At 43.5% G+C, this 22,306-nt stretch overlaps 1 protein-coding gene across 5 annotated transcripts in view; it reads right to left on the minus strand.

The window, feature by feature from the left end:
* The window catches only part of TRAF2 (TNF receptor associated factor 2), a 407,403-nt gene that overhangs the window by 326,800 nt on the left and 58,297 nt on the right, over positions 1-22,306 (minus strand). For 2 of the 5 annotated variants that reach the window (XM_085610956.1, XM_085610929.1), the window contains exon 2: positions 10,990-11,054. The exons of the other annotated variants lie outside the window; for them this stretch is intronic. In XM_085610956.1, coding sequence (XP_085467082.1) covers positions 10,990-11,024 — 35 coding nt within the window. In that variant the 5' untranslated portion in view covers positions 11,025-11,054. The remainder of the gene's footprint in view (positions 1-10,989; positions 11,055-22,306) is intronic. 5 annotated transcript variants of the gene reach the window in all.

Below are 22,306 nucleotides of genomic sequence, written 5' to 3' on the forward strand. Positions count from 1 at the left end.
CCTTACATTGGCCATATCAAAGAAATTATAGTAGGGCGGTGTAATGTTTCTGAAACAGTGCCTTTTTTTTGTCTTTTACCCAAACATAATTTTTTTTAAATGTATTAACATTGAAATAATTTGAGCAAGAAAAGAAAAATGGCGATGCTAAATGATGCATGCAGGCATAAGAGGCAATATTTTATCCCTCCATAAACTAATTTTAAATGAAACGTTCAAATTGGTGCATAGTACACGTAAAATTGGATGTTTTGGTATATGCGGACAATTTATTGGAACAATGTTATGTTACCCTTGGTAACACTCTAGCTATCCTTAGCGGTCTCCCCTTCTGAATTTCACCAGGCACCAGACTGAATATGTAAAACGTGGTGCAGTAGCTCCAGCACATTGGCTGTTTGCATCATTAGCTTCCATTGTAATTTCATTCCGCACGCATATGATGGAAAAGAGCCGCATATAGGCCCAACCCACCCCTGAGCGCTGACATCAGTTTATCTTCTTTTTTCCATGACATCAGACACGGATCATGTCTGATATCATTGGAAATAACATTGGCAGTGTGCAACTTTAACTGAGAACCGAATTACCTACCTGAAGTCCACACCACGCAATGGAAAGCTTGCCAGGTGGTGAGCAATCTACAAGTAGACAGGGTATCCACCGGAGAGAATATTACCGAAGGGAAGTAATTTACTCTTTGGATCGATACTTCTAACTGCAGATTCCTCACATTTAAATGAGTTCCAAAGCAATCCCCCTTCAGAAGGTGGGTCTGAGGAGTGGATTTACACAAGAAGTCCTACAGAACAAAACAAGCAAAATGGCACTCCCTGCAGACTTGAAAACGGAGGTAATAGTGGCTGGTAAAAGAATGAATGGAAACCCATGTGGCAATGTCCAAGATAGGGTACCACAAGCTAGGGCTGTATTCTCAGCCTTCGATCTAATGGAGTGAGCACTCAGATGGCATACACAATGGTCCATCTAAAGGAAACCTCAATGTAGAATGCAGGTGGAATATGGGCTTATTGATAGAAAACCCCAGGTTGTACAGTAACATCATGTTCCATAGGTGGTCAGACTAGCCAAAGCAAGCCTTCCTTCATCAGCCAGTTGTCATAGTGCGGGAATACCAGTATCCCTAACATGCGAATAAGAGCCACATCTACTGTCACAGTTGTAAAGACTGAGGAACTGACTTAAGGTCAAAGGGAATGAGGGTGAACTGAGAGTGAGTGGAAACCACCACAAGTACTTTGGATCGGACCCCAGGATTGGTACATTATAGTACATGTTCTGCAGGTCCAGAAACACTATACATTCCTTGTGTTCAAAGACCAGCAGATCTTGCATGCGTGTCATCATTTTGAACTCCTTTTGAAAGCGAGAGTCTTGAAAAGGTTGTACTCAAGCAAACTTAACACCTCCTTGGAGAGATTGGTCGTATAAGCAGAGGAGCAGCATCTATAAAAGGTAGGGTATAAACAACTTGGCCAATCTGTTGGCTCTATTGACCCGATATGATCGACACCAGTTGGAGGGACAATGCTGATTCTAACCCCACACTAGGCACACATGTTCGTTGATGGGCATCCTAAATCGGTTTTGTTGCATTGCCATGAGGGGGGGATTAGTAGAAGACTTTTGTTTCTCCTCCCGGCTTTTTAATTCTGCACCACCTCTGCCTCTGAAGCTCTGAAGCTGTGAAGATACTTCATGGGCTGCTGAATGGGGTGTGAAGGCTGACACAGACAGAAGGCAAATCCTCTGGTATAACACCTGAACTTCCAGTACTGATGGTGGAACTGGCGCGCACATGATTTCATGCCCACAAGCAGGACGTTCCTGGACTGTGTTTTTTATTCTTTCTAGAGAACCGTTGGCTTGCTAATGGAAAAGTCGAGAGCCACCAAAGGTATGTCCAGCAAGAAGGCTTGGACGTCTCATAAACATCTGTTGGAGCCCAACCAGACATATGCGGATGATGACAGTGTAGCTGATATCATGGTAACCGCCTGTTTTAATGCTGGGTCGGTCATCCCTTTATTCTAAAAGGCCAGAGCAGACATACAAATGTAAAGAATTTCCACCTAATCTCATTGCCCCCATTTTGGACAAAAAATTAGGAGAAGCCTGTGGCACTATGTCTGAGCAACCACATACAGGTGAATAATTGGTGAACACAATTCAGGATGAGTTTAGGCTATCCCTCAAGCTTGATTTAGATGCTGGATGGGTCAGTAGCTTTCAACATGGTCAACCAGTTTATCTTATTGTACCACGTCATTACAACCGGTATTAAGAGTGACTCATTCGGTAGTATCTCTTTCAGCTCACTACATTAAAATATTACTAATGATCATAAGTGGCAGTTTGTGAGGATATTGCTGTTAAAGCCTTTATTGACTCCCGCTAAGAATATACCAACTCCCTTTATTTGGAGTTCTTGTAAAATTATTATATAAGCTGCAGGTCATAAAAAATTACAGGGATCCCTAATTCTGGCCATGCTAGCCCGCTGCCACAGAAGTTTCACTGGCTTCTGATAAAGCAGCGAGTTCACTTTAAATTTTGTTATACTATTCACAAGGCCATGCTGAGCGAGATGCCGGCATTCATTAGCACAAGTCTTCTGAAATATAGTCTGCATAGGAGTTTCCAATCGGAAACGCCCCACCTCATGAGTGTTACTGAATGCCACCGATAAAAAAGTAATGAATAATAGTTTTTCCTTTTCTGCAACTAGATTATGGAATTAATGGTCATGTGCATTACGTCAAGGACACGCCATCTTTATTATTCGCCATCATCTCAAAACCTGCATCATTCATCAAACTGCCCTGTCCTTATGCAGCAAATTTACTATGTTGCAATTAAAGCTTACGCAGCTCTTACACCTAGAGACAGTGGCAGGCCATGACATTTCAAAGTAGTGTTCTAAATGAAGCAAATGTTTTAACCCAGTGACGGACACTGCGAGAATCCAACAATGCCAAAGCTCTCAAACATGGCTTGTTAACACTGCATTGTTTAAAACAGGCCATGGTTGAGAGTTCTGGAGTGGAGGCTGAAGGTAAAGCAAGTTTCTCACAGTGTCAGTGGGTTAAAAAGGTAAACACAACATGCTGGAAAATTAACTGCCACATGCAACCTTGGTGTTCTTTCCTTCTTTTTCAGTCCGAGAGTGCGTCCCAGAGCCAATAACATTAACCAGCCTGAGAGACGCACCATGATTGGTTGGAGAGGGCTAGCTTGGCACTCCTTTTTGCACTCGGGGCCTGCGGTTGCCCTTCACCTGGCTGTTTTACACAGCTCAGGCTGGAGAGGTTTAAAGTATGCATGTCGGGCTGGCCATCACAAGACAGACAGCCCAACGCACATGCACACTTGGAATGGCCAATAATGCCATTACACCTCCCTGCTGCTGCAAATCAGCAGCAATGGCTCCACCCTGCTCTCGCACTCGGCTCATAACTGAGTCTGTAGAGTCCAGGCCAGAGCGTAAGATCTGGTTGGCTCTATTCTAGTCACCCTGTACTGTTTGTGCAAAGGAAACATGAGGGTCCTCCAGCAGCACTGGCAAGACCTCATGTGCCACCTCTCAAAAGGTGTGGCAGTTTTAAAGCTAATTGGCGCTAAGCATCCAAAGACCACAGCACCAAGGTGCTAGAAAAAAAACATGTCTTGTCCACTTCATCAATGCATTTTTATTCCCCTTCTGGAAGAACAGAAGGGAAAACATTTCACCTTGCAAAGAAGAGGCTTGCGCCTCCTGACTTTCATGTGTATGGTGCTGCGTTAAGAACTCAGGATCTCCCGAAGCCCGTCTATGACACAGAGCAATGGGCCAGCGCACAGCTGGAGCCTAAAAAGGCTTCAGCGGGCTGCCAGATTAAAATCAATTAAAGACCTGTTGAAAAGAAAGGGGTGATTAAGTTGAATAAAGGCGCTCAATAACCCCTGTAAGTATGTTAGCTTTAGACAACCTAAGTAAAAAGAGGAAGCTGCAGCCCTCCTAATGAGTTCTCCAAAGAAGGTGCTCTCCTCCGCAAGGGACCCATTGTGCGAATCAACGGCAGAGTCGAGTAAAGTACAAAGGCCATCACCATTCTGTAAGTCAAGGTAAATACCAGTATCAATAACATTATGGAGGGAGTAAACTGTCTGTCCTCTCATCATCCTCCTCCTTATACTGCTGGACGGGCAAAGGTCTGGGCCAAAAATAACTTCCATCCTCTTGAAATACAGAAGAAATTGGTGCTGCATGGGAGCAGTCGTCACATAAGGCAAACCCCTGAAGAATGATCCGAAGTCAGGGCATCAAACCAAAGTCCCTGGCACCAATGGTGATGCTTATGATGCACCATTCAGCAAGGCCTTCTGCAATGGCGTAGAAGCACTGCATAATGCAAGGTGCAGGATGGCAAGACTCAGAGGGAGGTCAAAGGGGACAAATGGAAGGCCTGCCAGAGGAGATGTGAATGAGGCCACAAAAGTTCTTTGGGGTCAGAAGGCTTGCCAGAGAGAACCAGAGCAAACGTGAAAGTCTACAGCATGGCCTATTTAAAAGCTGCTACAAGGGTCGGACTCACTGATGGTCCAGTGAACACTTGGCGCATTTGTTTTAAGATCTGGCCTTTGTCCAGGAGAGGAAGATTTAACTGGGGTCAGGATCCAAGTGCACGAACTATGGGTCTTCTCTTAAACATTGGGGCACCAGGACGTGGACGTGTGGTGCCTAGGTTTCTTCTTCAACGGGCCTTTCATGTTTTTTGACGAGGGACCACGAATGAGAATGGCCTCCTTTCTTGTGCTCGGCCATAGTTTGTCCTCCCACTCCCTGATCGCCTTTGGTTGAATCAGGGAACATTTGTTGCATGATTAAGAATCATGGAAGGAAAGCCAGGCTGAAGGGGAAGAACATCTGGGGACCACGTTCTGATTGGATAACGCCCCATCAGCAGTCTGGTGGTCTGTCTGAAGGCTGGAGTTCACTTAGGATATGGCTGGAAGGCTTACGCAATCGGATCACTGCACTTTACATTTTGAGCTACCGCATTTTTATAGTACTATGGGACTTTTTTTTAGACCTGAATATTGGTGGCTGATAATATGAGTACTGTTTGTTTTTGCACACAATGTATTTGTATTGTAGTTTGAGATCTATCAAACTCTGAACTATGTACATGTTTTCTTTATGGTATAGAATATGTCTCCGTCTGGCTTGCAGGCACTAAATTGTTTCTACGAACAGTTGAACATGATTTACTATTTGCTACTTGTCCTCCTATGTACTTTATAAGTTAGGGAAAAGCTAACACTTTGCACTTTAAGAATGTTGGTATTTAGATACCAGGCAAATGGCCATTTGAGACATAATCCCTGGGCGCTATACAATGCAGTTCAGATATCCCACATACATCAATTATGTATACATGTGCCCTTTTTCTTGTATTATTGAATATTGAGTATTAATTGTTCCGTTGTCGTTATAGATTTACATCCCTGATGAACTGTTGAATATAATCCTCTTTTACTGTGTGTGCTTTCATCTACTGCTTTTCCTTCTCTGATGATCTATGCATGGAAATATTTAAAAAGCATCAATAAAAATATATTTTCTTTAAAAGCAGCATTACACTTTATACTAAGAAAAACAGCAATAACAAAAAAACACTAGAATTCACAATTTTTTCGTTAACTGGAGTAACTATAACTTGTGGCCATGCCGTGCAAGGTGTTGTCATCAATTTCAGAGGTCAGCTTTGATGTTATCAATAATGTCATAGACCATGTCATGAGTGATGTACTATGTGAGGGTTAAAGATGTGCATAGTGAAGGATCGAGTTCGTTACTTCAGTTAACTATAACTGGTGCATTTTAGAGTTTTGTTTTAGTCTAAAATGCAATGCTGCAACTGACATTGTCACCTAACTATATCATTACTTTAACCTTTGTTTTTTTCAGTGAATTTCTGAGGGCTTTTTAATGTAAGTCACTGTCAATATATAAACTTCAATTAACATTTAAATAAAGCATTTGTAGTCAAAACAATATTACAAAAGTGTGAAATTCTTTATTGTACTCTCCTCAAGCCATATAATGCATCCACAAGGCCAACCACTATGGGTCCCTACATTCCTGAGTTGAAGAGCAAATGTTCAAGCTTTGGGAGTACCTAAAAATAGATTAACGCATTGTGCATTTTGAGATGCTCTCTTTTCTTTTCCTAGTGTGAGCATTTACAGTCAAATAGTATTGATTACCAGTGGCTGACCGTTATGGCAACCCCCAGATGATAACATTTCTCACCCTTTTTGTTTTTTTCCTAAAACTAGTCAAGGACCATATTTTTTCATATTATCTTGTGATTGGAGGCAGCACACTTTCTCTGGAGCTACGGGTTGCCGGGTTTTCGCCAGCATGTCTCGTCTTCTCTCAGAGCCCCGTCCAGGACATCACACATCTGCCGGTTCATCAGTAGGTTTGGTTTGCTTACAGTCATCAAGACTTGTCCTTGGCGTTGTGCATTTCTAACGGATGCATTTTATTTTTTAAAAGGAGTATTCATGTTTTTTTCACCAGTGAGTGGTTTTGACTTTACCTGTCAATGCCCTGGAGTACTGTGGCCACGATATTGTTTGCTCTTCGAAAAACGGGATCTTCTGTTGAGGACTCTGTTTCCAGTCGCAAGGAAGTTGTCTATTATTATCACATGTGGTGCATCACAAATTAGTCTGAAGAGAAGTTGGTTGTTTCTTTGCTAACTGGTAACCATTCAGTTTCCATCCGTACCAAAGGTCATTAGGAAGAATCTTGCAGGGGATGCCTTGTGAATGTAACGTGCACATGTCGCTCATTTCTGTATTCTCCATTATTATCTTGCCTATGATGTTTCTTCTTGTGTGTTCGTATTGACCCTTACAGAAGGGTGGTTTTATTGTTGTTATGGGTATTCCCACACTTCCCGTGGTTTCTATTACCAAGCATTTGAGGCTTCATTATAGCTGGTTGTTAGTCTTTTTTTTCTAATCCTTTCTTGAGGGATGGGAATGGGTTTTAGTTCCATTTTCAGGCAGTAAGTCACTCTACCCTTACGCAAGGGGTGGCTTAAAGGGTGCTACCCCCTTTTTCACAGGTTGGGGGTTTTGGCTCATTTTTTAATACAGTTAGTCAAATCACACCCTTTTAGGAGGATTGGTTTTTTGTGGGGTCTTTTCCCTTAACACAGTTTTACGTAAAATATCTATTACCCTTACGTTAGGGATGTTTTGATATGTTATTTGACCCTTATTTTTGGGTAGGAAATTGGTTATAGTCCAATTTATACAAGTCCACGCTACCAACCTCTACATAGGGGTGTCCTATGGGTATGAGTTCCATTTATGCAAATTGTTTTTTGCATAGCCTTCATTAAGGGATATTTTGGGTGTGTAATTCACCTTGTGCTGCACATTTGTAGTTTCTTGTGTAAGTCACCCTGTACTGCACGTTTGTTGTGTGATGTGTTTGTCACCTTCTGTCACACATGCTGGTTTCTGCCTCAGGGTCATAGCGGCTGTATTGGTAGGAGTTAACCGTGTTTTCATTTTCCCCAAAATAAATAAATATATATATCTATCTTCAAAACAACTCGGCAAAGTCCCCAACCAGATTATGCACGGCACAGAAGGAGTCCACAGCAGTTAAATTAAGGTACTTTTTTTATTCCCTTAACACCATGTGCAAAACAAAGAGAACTGTCGACGCGTTTCGGCAGATGCCTTCAACTGGACTAATATATGTGTGTATATATATATATATATATATATATATATATATATATATATATATATATATATATACATATACATATACATATATCTCAAGCCGCAAAGAGTCCCCCTACGGAAGAGCCTTCACACTGGTAAATTGTGCTTTAGGAATGGTTTAATGGAGGCTGCAAATGACGAACATGATACACCACACAGCATGCTTCTGGTCACAAGCCTGACGCGTTTCGTGCTTCGCACTTCTTCAAAGGCTGTCTCGTGAATGGTGAAAGCCACAACAGTCAGTGTACTTCATTTATAAAACAGGAAATCCGTCCCCAGTGGGCGTGGCCGCTTTGCAGGGCATTCTGGACTCCGTAGTTGTAGTGTTGCTCGAGTGAGCCTGTTGCGCACTTTCCCAAAATAAAAGTTCAAATGAAACCAACAGTGGGTTTCTGTGCTGTGCTCAAAGTTCACCTCTGCACCTCAGTGCCCCCATTATCCAGCTCCAGTCCCGACTTCTGCACACGCCGGTTGGCGTTGCCTCAGGTCCGCGTAAATCAGCGGTGCTCCTCCACGGCTGGGTAAGCCGTAAACATCAAGCCGCAAAGAGTCCCCCTACGGAAGAGCCTTCACACTGGTAAATTGTGCTTTAGGAATGGTTTAATGGAGGCTGCAAATGACGAACATGATGAAATCCAACAAAGATGATGATAATACCAAAAAAAAGTCGACAGAAGTCAATCCAGTATCTAATGATGGCAGCAAAAGTTCAAATGCATCACAGGCAGACCAAGAATTATTACGAACAATGGAAGAATTGTGGAACGAAAATGCTAGTGGTTTGGCAAATAACTCAGAACCGGATATCAGACCAACGGAAAACACAAGAGACATCATATCTACGCCATTTAGAACTAAATCTACCTTTAACCCTATTATGATCAGAGATGCAATAGACTTGTTTCACGAATCTACAATAGCTGATATAAAAAAGCTAAATAAAAATATTGTTAGCAAAAGAAGGGCTACCAACAACAAAGACCAACAATATCACAATTTAATCAAAAAATTGAAAGACAATGAGGATGTGATAATACGTGGCAGCGATAAAGGTGGTAATATAGTTCTATGGCCTAGAAATCTCTATGAGAAAGAAGCATACAGCCAATTAAACGACAGACTATGTTATGAACGCAGCAACCAAGCAAAACTGACCAGTTCATACAAAGAGTTCTATGCAAAATTATCTGGGTGGAGACAAGAGAATCTAATTACAGGAGAAGAACATAAATATTTGAGAAACGAGCATCCGATTACACCTCTAATTTACTTTATTCCTAAAATACATAAAAACCGAGACAATCCCCCTGGCAGACCCATCATCTCAGCTATGGACGGTTTATTGGAACATACTACCAGATATATTGACTTTTTTCTTCAGGACTTTGTACAAAATCTACCTAGTTATGTGCGCGATACAAGCGATTCTTTAAGACAAATTTCTGAATTTGAGTGGCAAGACAACTATTTATTAATGACATTGGATGTGACCTCATTATATACATGCATTGAACATTTAGATGGAATAACAGCTATTAGACATTACTTATCTAGAAGATCTATTGCCATGAAATGTCACAGTAGGATGCTAATAGATATGATTACATTCTGTCTATATAATAACATATTTATGTTCAATAGTCAACTGTACCGGCAGGTAAGAGGAGTCGCCATGGGAGCCAGTTTCTCTCCTAGTTATGCATGCTTGCATATGGGCAAGTGGGAGGAACTGGTTCTCATGGATGTACACAAACTTAGCATGTTGAATAATGTAAAAATGTGGAGAAGGTACATAGATGACCTGTTTGTGATCTGGCAGGGTACAAAAAGAGAAGCTGAGGATTTTGTGAATAGCCTCAATGCCAATGACATTAATCTTAAATTCACGGCCACTATAAGCTCTAACTCAGTAGAATTCTTAAATACTCAGGTATATGTTGAAAACTGCAAAATCCAAACCAAACTGTTTAGGAAACATACGGCTGGGAACTCAACACTACATGCAAGTAGTATGCATCCAAAACATCTAGTAAATAGCATACCCTACGGGGAAATGTTAAGACTACGAAGGATATGTAGTAATGACAATGAGCTAAAGAAAGCCCAGACAGAAAGTAAAATGAGATTTATGCAGAGAGGGTATCAAGAAACAACAATTGATAGAGCAATCAAAAGAGCAGGTGAAAAAAGTAGGAATGAAATCATAAAACCTAAAGAAATCAGAGTAGAGAAAGATAAGGGGACACAAGGGGCTAGTGACTATCGCATGATTCTTAAATTCAATAATCAACATAAAGAAATTAAGAAAATCATCCACAAAAATTGGGCAATGGTACGATGTGACCCCATAATAGGTCCCCTGGTCCCTGTTAAAGTCCCTATTACCTACAGCAGAGCACCATCAACTAAGGATAAAATTGTCAAAACAAATCCTGAAATTTTAGAGAGAAGTAATTGGTTACAAATGAGAAAGGGTTTTTATAAATGTAAAACGTGCAAGGCATGTACACATGATATCAATAAAAACATGTACAAAACCCCCTTCAGTGATAGGGAGTTCAAAATAGATAAACTGCTAACATGCAAAACAGAGTTTGCGGTGTATGTATTGCAATGTACCTGTGATCTACAATATGTTGGAAGTACAGTGCTACAGGTACACAAACGTATTCTTCAACACCTACGTGCCATAACAAATCAGGACAATACATACCCTGTGGCACGTCACTTTAAAGATAAGCATAACTCTGACAACACAGCCCTCAAGTATTTTGTTATAGATTCTGTACCGCCCAGTAGACGGGGGGGTGACAGGGTCACTAAACTAAGAAAACTTGAAACAAGGTACATACTCCAATTAGATTCAAAGGTACCATCAGGGTTAAACATCACAGAAGATCTTCATACATGTTTAAGCTAAGAAAACAACTGAAGGAATACCGTAGCTGTACAGATTATACAAAGCATATCAATCAATGAGTATACTAAATTCCGGCAGGATAGATGTGCAGGCATTTAGTTGTATATATGTTGATTGTATGGATTTTTAACAAAGTATTTATATTTATATTTATATTTATATATTTATGTATTTATATATTTATATATTTATAGACTTGATGATATACAAATGATGCTGTTGGTTTTTATTACTATTAACTTTGTACCTACCATGTTCGAATTTGCACAGGGCACTGTAATATCATCTGCAATTTCTCCAGTGAGATCGCCCACTCCTGTTATATGGGTATATAAATATATATATACTTTTTAGATATTTTAGAGATTTTAGAGTCTTTTAAATGTCTACATCTTAGAACCCTATTCACTATGTAACCATACCCTAAACTAAATTTAATTCGATTTGATAAATGGCAAATCTAATCAATATATGCTAAGATTAAAATTGTTATAATATATCTGATCAAACCAACGATATTTTAGATGTTATATAAATTTTGCACTTACGCCCAAAACTCTCATTGCACTTAGCACTAGGCACTTTCTTTATGTATTTATAGTTTGCACTTTAGCACGGTTTTGCACAGCATATACTTTGCACAACACAAATACAGGAAAACGATATTGGTCAAGGAAGCATTATGTTCATAGGGATTTAACCCGATACCCAAAATTGTGATAGAGAACATGTGGTATTTTACCATAATTTTTTCCTCATATCAATCAAACAGAACAAACAAAAATGTATCACCAATTGTGAAATATTTTTTAACAAACGTCACAATGTAAAAGTTATTTAATTATTTTTACATTTGGTTTTAAAGAATACACTGACGTTTGTCTTCTATGTTCATGACCATGTGACCTCTTGTAGTAGTTGTGTATTATGGTATTTAAGTTATGATTGGTAGCGACCACGTCATGTGATCAAGGCTCTACGGAGCTGAAACGCGTAATGGCGACGGTGAAATAAAGACCTTCTAAGCACCAGTTTGGGTCCGTGTCCGTTACTTTGGAGAAAGTAAGCAGCGAATCTTCAAACGGCTACAACGTGATATATATATATATATATAGTTGTTGGGGGTCGGTGTCCCCTGTTTCGGGTTCATCCACACACCTGTGTTTTTTAGGACATTCTTGTGGGTGCCCTTCACCCATTTCAACTATATTTAATTTTCAGAGGAGGAGAATGTGTGTAATATATTATCTTGTACATTTTTCTACGCATCTCGTCTATGCTGCTTTTTCCTTATGCAGTATTTTCTTTTGCATACCTTTGTCTTGCACCTCCTTCTTTTTCATTTACTCCTTTTTCTCTTGCATTTTCTTCTTGTTTTCGCTCTGTAGCACATTTATCTTTCTTGGGTTTTTCTTCTTTGGCCTTTGTCTAATTTGCGGTTTCAAGTTTGTGTTGTGGAAGGAGGGAGGATATGCAGTAACCTGTACTGTATTTATCTGGTTACTTTCTCCATAGCTGCTCAGCCAGTGTGAATGTGATGCATGGAATGTTGGTGTGATGGACATGAATGGAATGCTTCAGTGTTTGAATCTTGAGTGTGACAGTTGGAGTTATGAGCTGGGCAGCAGGCAGACTGCTCCTGGTGGGGCTGCTTCACATCAACTCTACAACCTGTAACTGAAGCTTAATAAATCTACATAAAGTACATCACAGCAACTGGACATAATTACATACAGTGAGGAGAAGAGCAGATAAGGCAAAAGGACGGAGAGTGAGGAGAAGAGCAGCATGAGGCACAAGGAAGGAAAGTGAGAAGAGAAGGTGAGATACACAAAGACAGACTAATGAGAAGACCAGCTTGAGGCACAAGGAAGGAGAGTGAGAAGAGCAGTGTGAGGCACAAGGCCGGAGAATGAGGAGAAGAACAGCATGAGGCACAAGGACAGGGGGTGAGGAGAAAAGCAGCTGAGGCACAAAGAAGATGATTGAGAAGAGCAGCATGAGGCACAAAGAAGGAAAATGGGGAGAAGAGCAGCGTAAGGCACAAGGAAGGAGAGAGAAGAGCAGCGTGAGGCACAAGGAAGGGGAGTGAGGAGAAGAGCAGGGGAGGCACAGAGACACTAATGAGAAGAGCAGCGTAAGGCACAAGGAATGAATGAGGAGAAGAGCAGTGTGAGGCACAAGGAAGGAGAGTGAGGAGAGGAGCGGCGTAAGGCACAAGGAAGGAGAGTGAGAAGAGCAGCGTGAGGCACAAGGAAAGAGGAGAAAAGCAGTGTGAGGCACAAGGAAGGAGGGTGAGGATAAGAGCGGCATGAGGCACAAGGAAGGAGAGTGGAGAGAAGAGCAGCCTGAGGCACACAAAGGAGAGTAAAGAGAAGAGCAGGGGAGCGACAAAGACAGACTGAGAAGAGCAGCGTGAGGCACAAGGAAAGTGAGGAGAAGAGCAGTGTGAGGCACAAGGAAGGAGGTGAGGAGAAGAGCAGCTTGAGGCACAAGGACCAAGATAGAGGAGAAGAGCAGTGTGAGGCACAAAAAAAGGAGAGTGAGAAGAGCAGCATGAGGTACAAGAAAGTAGACTTAGGAGAAGAGTAGCGTGAGGCACAAGGCCAGAGACAGAGGAGAAGAGCAGAGTGAGGCACAAGGAAAGAGGTTTGAGGAGAAGAGCTGCCTGAGGCACAAGGAAGGGGGTGTGAGGAGAAGAGCAGCCTGAGGCACAAGGAAGGAGAGTGAAAAGAGCAGCATGAGGCACAAGGAAGGAGAGTGAAAAGAGCAGCGTGAGGCACAAGGAAGGAGAGTGAGGAGAATAGCGGCGTGAGGCACAAGGAAGGGGAGTGAGGAGAAGAGCGGCGTGAGGCACAAGGAAGGAGAGTGAGAAGAGCAGCGTGAGGCACAAGGAAGGAGAGTGAGGAGAAGAGCAGCGTGAGGCACAAGGAAGGAGAGTGAGGAGAAGAGCAGCGTGAGGCACAAGGAAAGAGAGTGAGGAGAAGAGCGGCGTGAGGCACAAGGAAGGAGAGTGAGGAGAAGAGCAGGTGAGGCACAATGCAGACTAAAGAGAAGAGCAGTGTGAGGCACAAGGAAGGAGAGTGAGGAGAAGAGCGGCGTGAGGCACAAGGAAGGAGAGTGAGAAGAGCAGCGTGAGACACAAGGATGAAGAGTGAGGAGAAGAGCGGCGTGAGGCACAAGGAAGGAGAGTGAGGAGAAGAGCAGGTGAGGCACAAAGACAGACTAATGAAAATAGCAGCGTGAGGCACAAGGAAGGAAAGTGAGGTAAAGAGCAGGTGAGGCAAAAGGAAGGAGAGTGAGAAGAGCAGGCGAGGTACAAAGGCAGAGACTAATGAGAAGAGCAGCGTGAGGCACAGTGCTGGAGACTGAGGAGAATAGCAGCGTGAGGCACAGTGCCGGAGACTGAGGAGAATAGCAGCATGAGGCACAAGGGAGGAGAAGAGCAGCGTGAGGCACAAGGATGAGGAGTGAGGAGAAGAGCAGAGTGAGGCACAAGAAAGAATACTGAGGAGAACAGTGGCGTCAGGCACAAGGAAGGAGGGTGAGAAGAGCAGGCACAAGGAAGGAGGTGTGAGGAGAAGAGCAGCGTGAGGAACAAGGAAGGAGAGTGAAAAGAGCAGCTTGAGGCATAAGGAAGGAGAGTGAGGAGAAGAGCAGCGTGAGGCACAAGGAAGGAAAGTGAGGAGAAGAGCAACGTGAGGCACAAGGAAGGAGAGTGAGAAGAACAGGAGAGGTACCAAGACAGAGACTAATGAGAAGAGCAGCATGAGGCACAGGGCCGGAGACTGAGGAGAATAGAGTGTGAGGCGCAAGGACGCAGATAGTGGAGAAGAGCAGCATGAGGAACAAGGAAGGAGAATGAGGAGAAGAGCAGCGTGAGGCACAAGGAAAGAGAGAAGAGAAGAGCAGCGTGAGACACAAGGATGAAGAGTGAGGAGAAGAGCAGCGTGAGGCACAAGAAAGGAGACTGAGGAGAAGAGTAGCGTGAGGCACAAGGCCGGAGACTGAGAAGAGCAGTGTGAGGAAAAGAGCAGCATAAAGTACAAGGAAGGAGAGTGAGAAGAGGTGGCATAAAGAGGTTGTATAACTTAGGACTTAAAGCTCAGGCCTGTCAGAATCAACTTGTCACTTGGTGAAAAGAAGAGAGAAAGCAAGGGAGTTGAACTGCTTGATGATGACTTGGTAACACAAGATGTGAACTAGGTTAACACGGAGTAACATATGATATGTTTATACATATGGTCATTATGTATATGATGGGAGACCCATCAAATGCTGTGCTGATTTCAAGGAGGATCAGCAATGCTTTTCCTCCTCTCTCCAGTGATAGAATGGAGGTCATCAGTAATAGCAAACAGAGTGGCTTCCGAGCCATAAAGAGGGCAGAAGTCAGATTGTGAGGACTGGAGAATATTTTGATTTTTAATCGAAGGAGCATAAGAAGGAGAAATATGGGGCACAAATGAATGAGAAATAACGGATCAAAACAAGGCTTCTTTTGTAGGGCAGTGACCATGTTTCTTTCCAAATATCAGGAACAATTCCTGAAGTCAAGGAGATATTGAAAATGTTTGAAAGTACATGACTTAAAACATTCAAGGCCTTGTTAAAAAATATATATGCAGGGCAGCGGTCTAGAGCTGGAACAGGCCATAAGAAGAATATATGGATGATTAAGAATGACAGTGTTCAAGGGAGGTGAAGTATTCTTAGGTAAAGATGCGGGAACTTTTTTGATTTACTTACCGCAAAAAAATATTTCATGTGGTTTAGGCGGTGAATAGGACAGACTTTTTTTTTTTTGATTCTGTAGCACATTCTACAGTTCAATGCAAATTGCGCAGTAATGTCCTTGGACCATCCAGACCATGACCGTTAGTTCAAAATTCACTGAGTCGCCAAACACTTGTCTGCAAAGTTTAATACTGCCAGATAGACTATAGTGTTTGACAAGTCATTGTGCCTGTACAAATGGGGGCGACTACTTATGCAGTAAATACTAAGCAAAAGAGCTTGTTACCCTGTTAATTAGTGAGACAACTTTATGGGAGCTTGTGCAATCACTCCTTCATAAAAGTTATAACTTTGTAGTACAATTCGAAGTCACTGCAAAGCATTCACTCGGGAACTTGTTTATCAGAAGCTCCAAAAATCTCAGAGCTGTGTTTTATTGGAACAAACTTCTCAAGGTGGATTCCCAGATAGGCAGCCAGTATTTGTGCTCACTATAATTAACAATGACAGCACTTCTCTGGTCGTGGATTGGAGTCTGAGGGAGAAGTATGCAAGCCCTGCTGTATACTTGATTATAAGAAGTACGTGGGGGTTAGAGGATAAAAATGACCAGCTACTTAAACTATATAATACAAGTTATAACACTATCATGTGAATACTGATGACCATCCTTGACTTTCAATTGGCCATTATTGATAGTCTTACTGCTGCAGAACGAGTTTGCCCGTGCTGCAGGATTGTCACTTTGCCTATCGCATTCCTGCAACAGAGAAAAGAGTAATCCAGATCACTGATGTAGAATGAACACTTAGCAAGGAAAAAGGCAGGATTGTCACCATTAATGTCCTCAGAGCCGATCTCAGCCAGGTCTGTGTTTTTCAACTTGCTTCATTATGTACCATACTAAAGTGAAACTCTGGGAAATGGACTAAAGTGGAGCAGTCAGATTAAGTTTGTATGTGCCTCTAAATAGTTGTGCATAGATACATACTATGCAGCACTTTAATAGTTCTCAGTACCATAATCCAAGACTAGTTTACTTCTTAAATTCCTAGCTCCAGTGAATATGTATCCATAGTCCCACTTTTTGACCAGCTTACTACTTCCACCTTTCGTCAAAACAAGATGAATGTTACATCTGCCACATTACAAGTGCATTACACTTAATGTACTGCACATAATGGCGGACTGGACCATCTGCCGCGTGTTGCCATCCGGTCCACAAGCCATTCTATCCATCAAGCCCTAAAGTGTTTTTGGAAGTGATTTTTACAGATATTAGGAGAGTCTGTACCAGGATATTTACCCCAGTTTTCAAACATATTTATGTTCACACTGTCTGAGAGATAGAATACATCCTTGAACACCCCCAATGTATTACTACACAGTGGAAGTAGTTGGATTTAGTGCAGCGAGTGCATTAAAGATGAATGAAAGACCAGTCTTTCCCAGCCTAAGCAGGCTGCAATGGGGAAGAAGTAGAAAGGGTTCAATTAGCACTCGCACAGTATTAGTCAGGACTCCCAGGAAGACAAAGGCATGAAGAGAGAGTCAAAGCTTAGCCTAGGCTCATTTTCATAGAGTTCTATTATAGGTATTTCAAGAAGGAGCGACACTGATCACTGCACCCACTACTACTCACATATTCATACTGCAAACACCTTGCTAGCCACACATATATATGCCTGTAAACAGGGTCGGCTTAAGGTCAGTGTGACTGGTGCAGTCGCACTCGGTGCAGACCTGTGGAGGGGGTGCACTGTGTTTAGCAATAACTTGTGATTGGAGAGACGAGTGGCACTTAAGACCGGTGGTAGCGATGGAATCCGAGGAGGCGGTCATGGGGCGTGGGGGTGCCAAAAATAAATATCGCACCGGGCGCCGCCAGTTCTAAAGCTGGACCCTGCCTGTAAGTTCTGCATGCTATACTTGTGCATTTTTACAAATGCCAGACAAAACAAAAGGAAGATCCCCAATGCTTGCTGGTAGGGCACTAAGATAAGAACCGCTCTTCATTTTTACATCACTATATTTTAATTTGCACGCAATTGACCATTACAACGCTTCTCTTTTCTTCAATGAAAGTGCAATTTATGTATGTGCTTTCTCAATGGGAGAAGAAAGGCTGGATACTGCACTCAAATGCCATGAATGATGATTTACAGGTGTATGTGAATGGAGTACTTGGGCATGTCACCTATGAGAAGGGAGAGTACTGCCTTGCCCACAGCGACCACAGGTTGGCTTGTGATCTGATTATTTTAACCAGGGTCGCCCTAATGAACCATGTACGTTGGATGTGACCTCACTTTTGTTTCTCTCCAGTTATTACTCATTTGATACTGCAATGTTTCCCAAATTGCATGGGAACACCACAGAGTGCCGTCTTTGCGGATACCACAACAAGATGTTGCTTCATTTGTTGTGCGTTTGTCAGGCTTTGTTAACCCACAGACAAAAATTCTTACGTTCATCTTTAAGATCTTCGCAATTCAGAACATGACGTCCAGCTGTAATCGCCTCATTGGGAGGGAACTCGGTGCATCTAGCATGCAAGGCCGTACGGTGCATCTAGGATGCAAGGCCGTGAGCTTCTTGAACCTCGTTGCCAAAGAACTGGTAAAATCCAGCAGTTGACTTGCCCCCTATCAATGCTGCCAAAAGAGACCTTAGAAAGAAGCAAGCTCACTCTTACACACTGCTAATTGCGCATGTTGGCGACATCTTAATTGTTCAAAAACTCAAACCACCTCATTTTGCCAGATTAATCCATAAATACAAATAGCACTTAATTTAGTATCCCACAATAGCAGCGCTACGGCATCTCAACGCATGAGGATTGCACAGCACTACAAGCACTTTTATTTCACAAACAGTTTGAGTAGCTTAGAATACAAAGCTATAGGGGATCCCCACTGAAGTTGGCTTTGGTCGAATTTTAACATCTCGAGTGCAACACTAACATTGCTTTTAGCAAGCGAACATCTAGTTTGATTTTATGGTTCCGTCCAGCAGGTTCCGATATTATAGCATCCTCCTTGCCAGTCAGGCACAGCTCTTATGTACTGTTTTTTATGCATTTCGACATATATGTTATACTGTCATGGCCAGGAACTTAACGTGTTTAATGAACCTGAAAAAACAGTTTTTGTTGACCATCGATCCATGATAAACAGGTTCTTGCACATAGTCTCTTGCACTTTACATGGGTAACCATATTGAGGTTCTTTTGTTGTCATCCCACAAACAGAAAATAACTTGGATTGTGAAAACAGACATTGTAACAAGCATTGAAAATGCAATAGGTCTCACCCTCGCTTAAGATAAAGCAATTCGGTTTGTAATTAGGTGGCTTTTTAGCTTTGCTTTTATTAGTGTTTTTCGAACTTTCATGTACATAACATGCATATGTATGCAGCTATGTATACAGAACGGTTCAGGGCCTGGGTCACACAATGGGCACTCACTGACTTCTGGAGAATGCAACATCCACAGACCAGACTCTATTCGTTCCATTCCATCCCACATAACCTTAGAGTCTGCCTAGACAGATTTGTATGTTCAGCGGCGGTTTTACCCAAAGTACACCACACGGATTACCTGGGCGGATTATCTCAGACCACGATGCCCACATTCTGCACCTAAACTGGAGACCCCCACACCCCCCAGTTCCAACGTGGGGCCTTCTGCGGGATTGCCTAGTAGACCCAGTCTTTAAACACGACCAGGAGCAGAGTATACAAGACTACTTCACACACAACGTCGGGACGGCGTCCTTTACATTGATAGAATGGGACACATTTAAGGTGGTTGCCTGGGGAGAATGTATTAAGCAAATAGTGGGAGTTAAACTAACTCTAGAGCAAACACTCACCAAAGCCGAAAAACACCTCGCCACCATCACTAAACAGGATGACTTATCGGACGAGGCAGCGACACAGCACGCTAAGGCCAGGACGGACTATATGGCGGCTTGTGTCGACCTCCGACGATACAATTTCAGGATGTATGCAAACCGAATGCACAAGGAGCGTGATAAAATGAGTACCTTGCTAGCTTAGTTAGCCAAACAAGACAATGACATGAAACCCATAACTGAGATCATAGATCCCTACGGAAACCTAGTTCGATCCCAAGACCAGATCCTTACAGCATTCCATCAGCACTACTCGGAGGTCTACCGATACCCCACCTCAGACGAGCAAGACGGTATAGATCGCTTTCTCGACCCCTTAACGATTCCCGCAATTACGAAAGACGACTGTACGTCTTTAGAGGCGAAGATACACACCACAGACATTACCCATGCCTTACGCACCTTAGCTCGCAACAAAGCACCAGGACTAGACGGGTTCTACAAGACCTTTTCCCCCCTACTGGTCCCTCGATTGGCGGCGATGTACACCACCGCATTAGATACAGGGGAGTTGCCGGAATCCCACCGGAAATCGGTTATCGTGACCTTTCTGAAACCTAACTGTGATCTACAATTGATTGCATCCTATCGCCCCATCACGCTCCTTTCCACCGATTGCAAGATCCTAGGTAACATCCTAGCGGACAGATACACGCAAATCATACGGCCTCTGGTACACCCCAATCAATGCGGTTTTGTCCCGGGCAGAAACATCCCAGAATATCCGCCGCGTATTCCATGTCCAAGATCAAGTAGGTGGCACTCACCCCTGGACTGCCTGCCTTATACTAGACATCGAAAAGGCCTTTGACACCCTCACATGGCAATAGCTCTTTTCGGTGTTACAACGAACAGCCCCACGCTCTTGGCGTATACAAAGCTCCTCTATACCAAACTCACCTCATGCGTTCGTATAGGGCGATACATCTCACCAGCATTCGCGGTGCAACGAGGCAGGGCTGCCCGCTCTCGCCTCTGCTTTTCGCCCTAGCGGTTCCACCGCTAGCAATACGGTTGCGACTAGAGGGAGAACACTGGGGCATTCCTATAGATAATACCGTGCACAGTGTTTCTATGTATGCCGATGATGATCTTAAGTACATCAGAGACATCACCGAAGACTTAACGCCTATCTGGGTCACGCTAACAGAATTTGCGGAGGTCTCGGGGCTAAGAGTAAACTGGGAGAAATCCACGGTGTACCCGCTGCATCCGAACTTCCACCCCGGATGGTCAGGCTGGGTGATCAGGACATTGCCTGGAGCGCAGAGGCACCCCGATACCTCGGGGTTCACCTTTATAACACCCGACTGATCTTTATGACGGTAACCACCGTAAGGCACTTACTGGTATCAGGTTCTCAGTGGGGTTCTGGAAACACCTCCCGTTAGCCTTGATTGGCCGGGTGGCCATCGCTAAAATGATAATCGCTCCGCTGCTATTATACTACTTCACAAATTTGCCAATAATCCCGCCCAGAACCTTTTTCCGCGCTTTAGACGCACTCCTCGGCTCGCTGATATGGGGTGCGAGCAGACATAGGATAGCTTTGGCAAAGCTACAGCTACCCACCACACAAGGGGGATTGGCCGCTCCATCCTTCGAATCCTATTTCTTAGCCGCACAGTTACAGTGGCTATCCTATTGGATGGCAGGCAGACACGTAGCGGAGACATACACTACGAACGGCCCAGTGCCCATACCACAAATCCGCCGATTACTATTACCTGGCACTAAACCTAGACGTACATACCCCCTACAGGTGACGGTTGCACGCCAGGGCATGCAGAGGATACACCGTATGTCGCCCGCGAAATACCCATACTCTCCCCTTCTTCCGCTGTTCGGATGGCCCATGCAGGAACACTACTATACACCTAACATGATCCGCATCTGGACAGACTGCGGTGTCACTGAAGCCGAGGGTCTATTCGAAGACGGCCAGCTCAAGCATTTCCAACGCCTAATAGAGGATCATGACCTTCCCGCCGGCCAGTTCTTACTCCATCGCCAACTCCTCGCACATTACAGACAGAACCAACTATACACCCGGTCATACACACACTCTTACACATGGGAACAGGACGTCACTAGGTTACATAGCTCTACAAAGCTATCAGGGAACTCAGGTACAAACCACTAGAGACCCTACGGGCCACCTGGGAAGACGATTTAGGCCGGTCACTACATGAGAAGGAATAAATGTAAATGTAAATACATGTGTCTTGTAAAGCGCACTGCTGCCCTGAGGCGTCCTGGCGCTGTAGACCGCTGGGGAACCCGTCCTGGCTATCCATGTGAGATGGTCCCTCCTGGGTATCTCCAAGGTGAAACCAGGCATCCCCGGCGAATGTGGGGGGCCGTTGTGGAGATGAGGCAAGCTAATGCCCAGAGTTGCCGAGTGTGATCACTGGTTAGAGTAGGCACCGAGGCGAGAATTATCGAGTCCGCTGGCCCTGGTCCACGACCCTGCCGCGTCGGGAATTGAACCCTGGTCCCGGGCCGTCCTCTGCTTCCGGGTCTGCTGCCTCTAACCAGTGAGCCACACCACTCCAATAGGAAAAAGCTCTCGAACACCCCAAGAAGGTGTCTCGAAATGCGCGTTTCAAGAATATACATTTCTACATCCTACATAGATCGTATTTGACACCACCACGCATTCAACGCTTCTATCCTGACACCCATTTCCTGTGCCCCAGATGTCGCTCACAAGCGGCAGACTTTCAGCACATGTTCTGGAGCTGCCCCACACTACACTCATACTGGCAACACATCCGTAAGTCCCTCGGGGATCTTACTGGACTCACATGTTTTAACACACGGGAAGCCTGTGCACTGGGTATCTATCAGAAAAGAAAACAACACAAAGTACCCCTCAGATTTGCCTCACTGGCCATTTTAGTGGCCAAACGCAA

Source organism: Triturus cristatus, chromosome 1_2 (assembly GCF_964204655.1).
Source record: "Triturus cristatus chromosome 1_2, aTriCri1.1, whole genome shotgun sequence".
NCBI classification, from domain to species: Eukaryota; Metazoa; Chordata; class Amphibia; order Caudata; family Salamandridae; genus Triturus; species Triturus cristatus.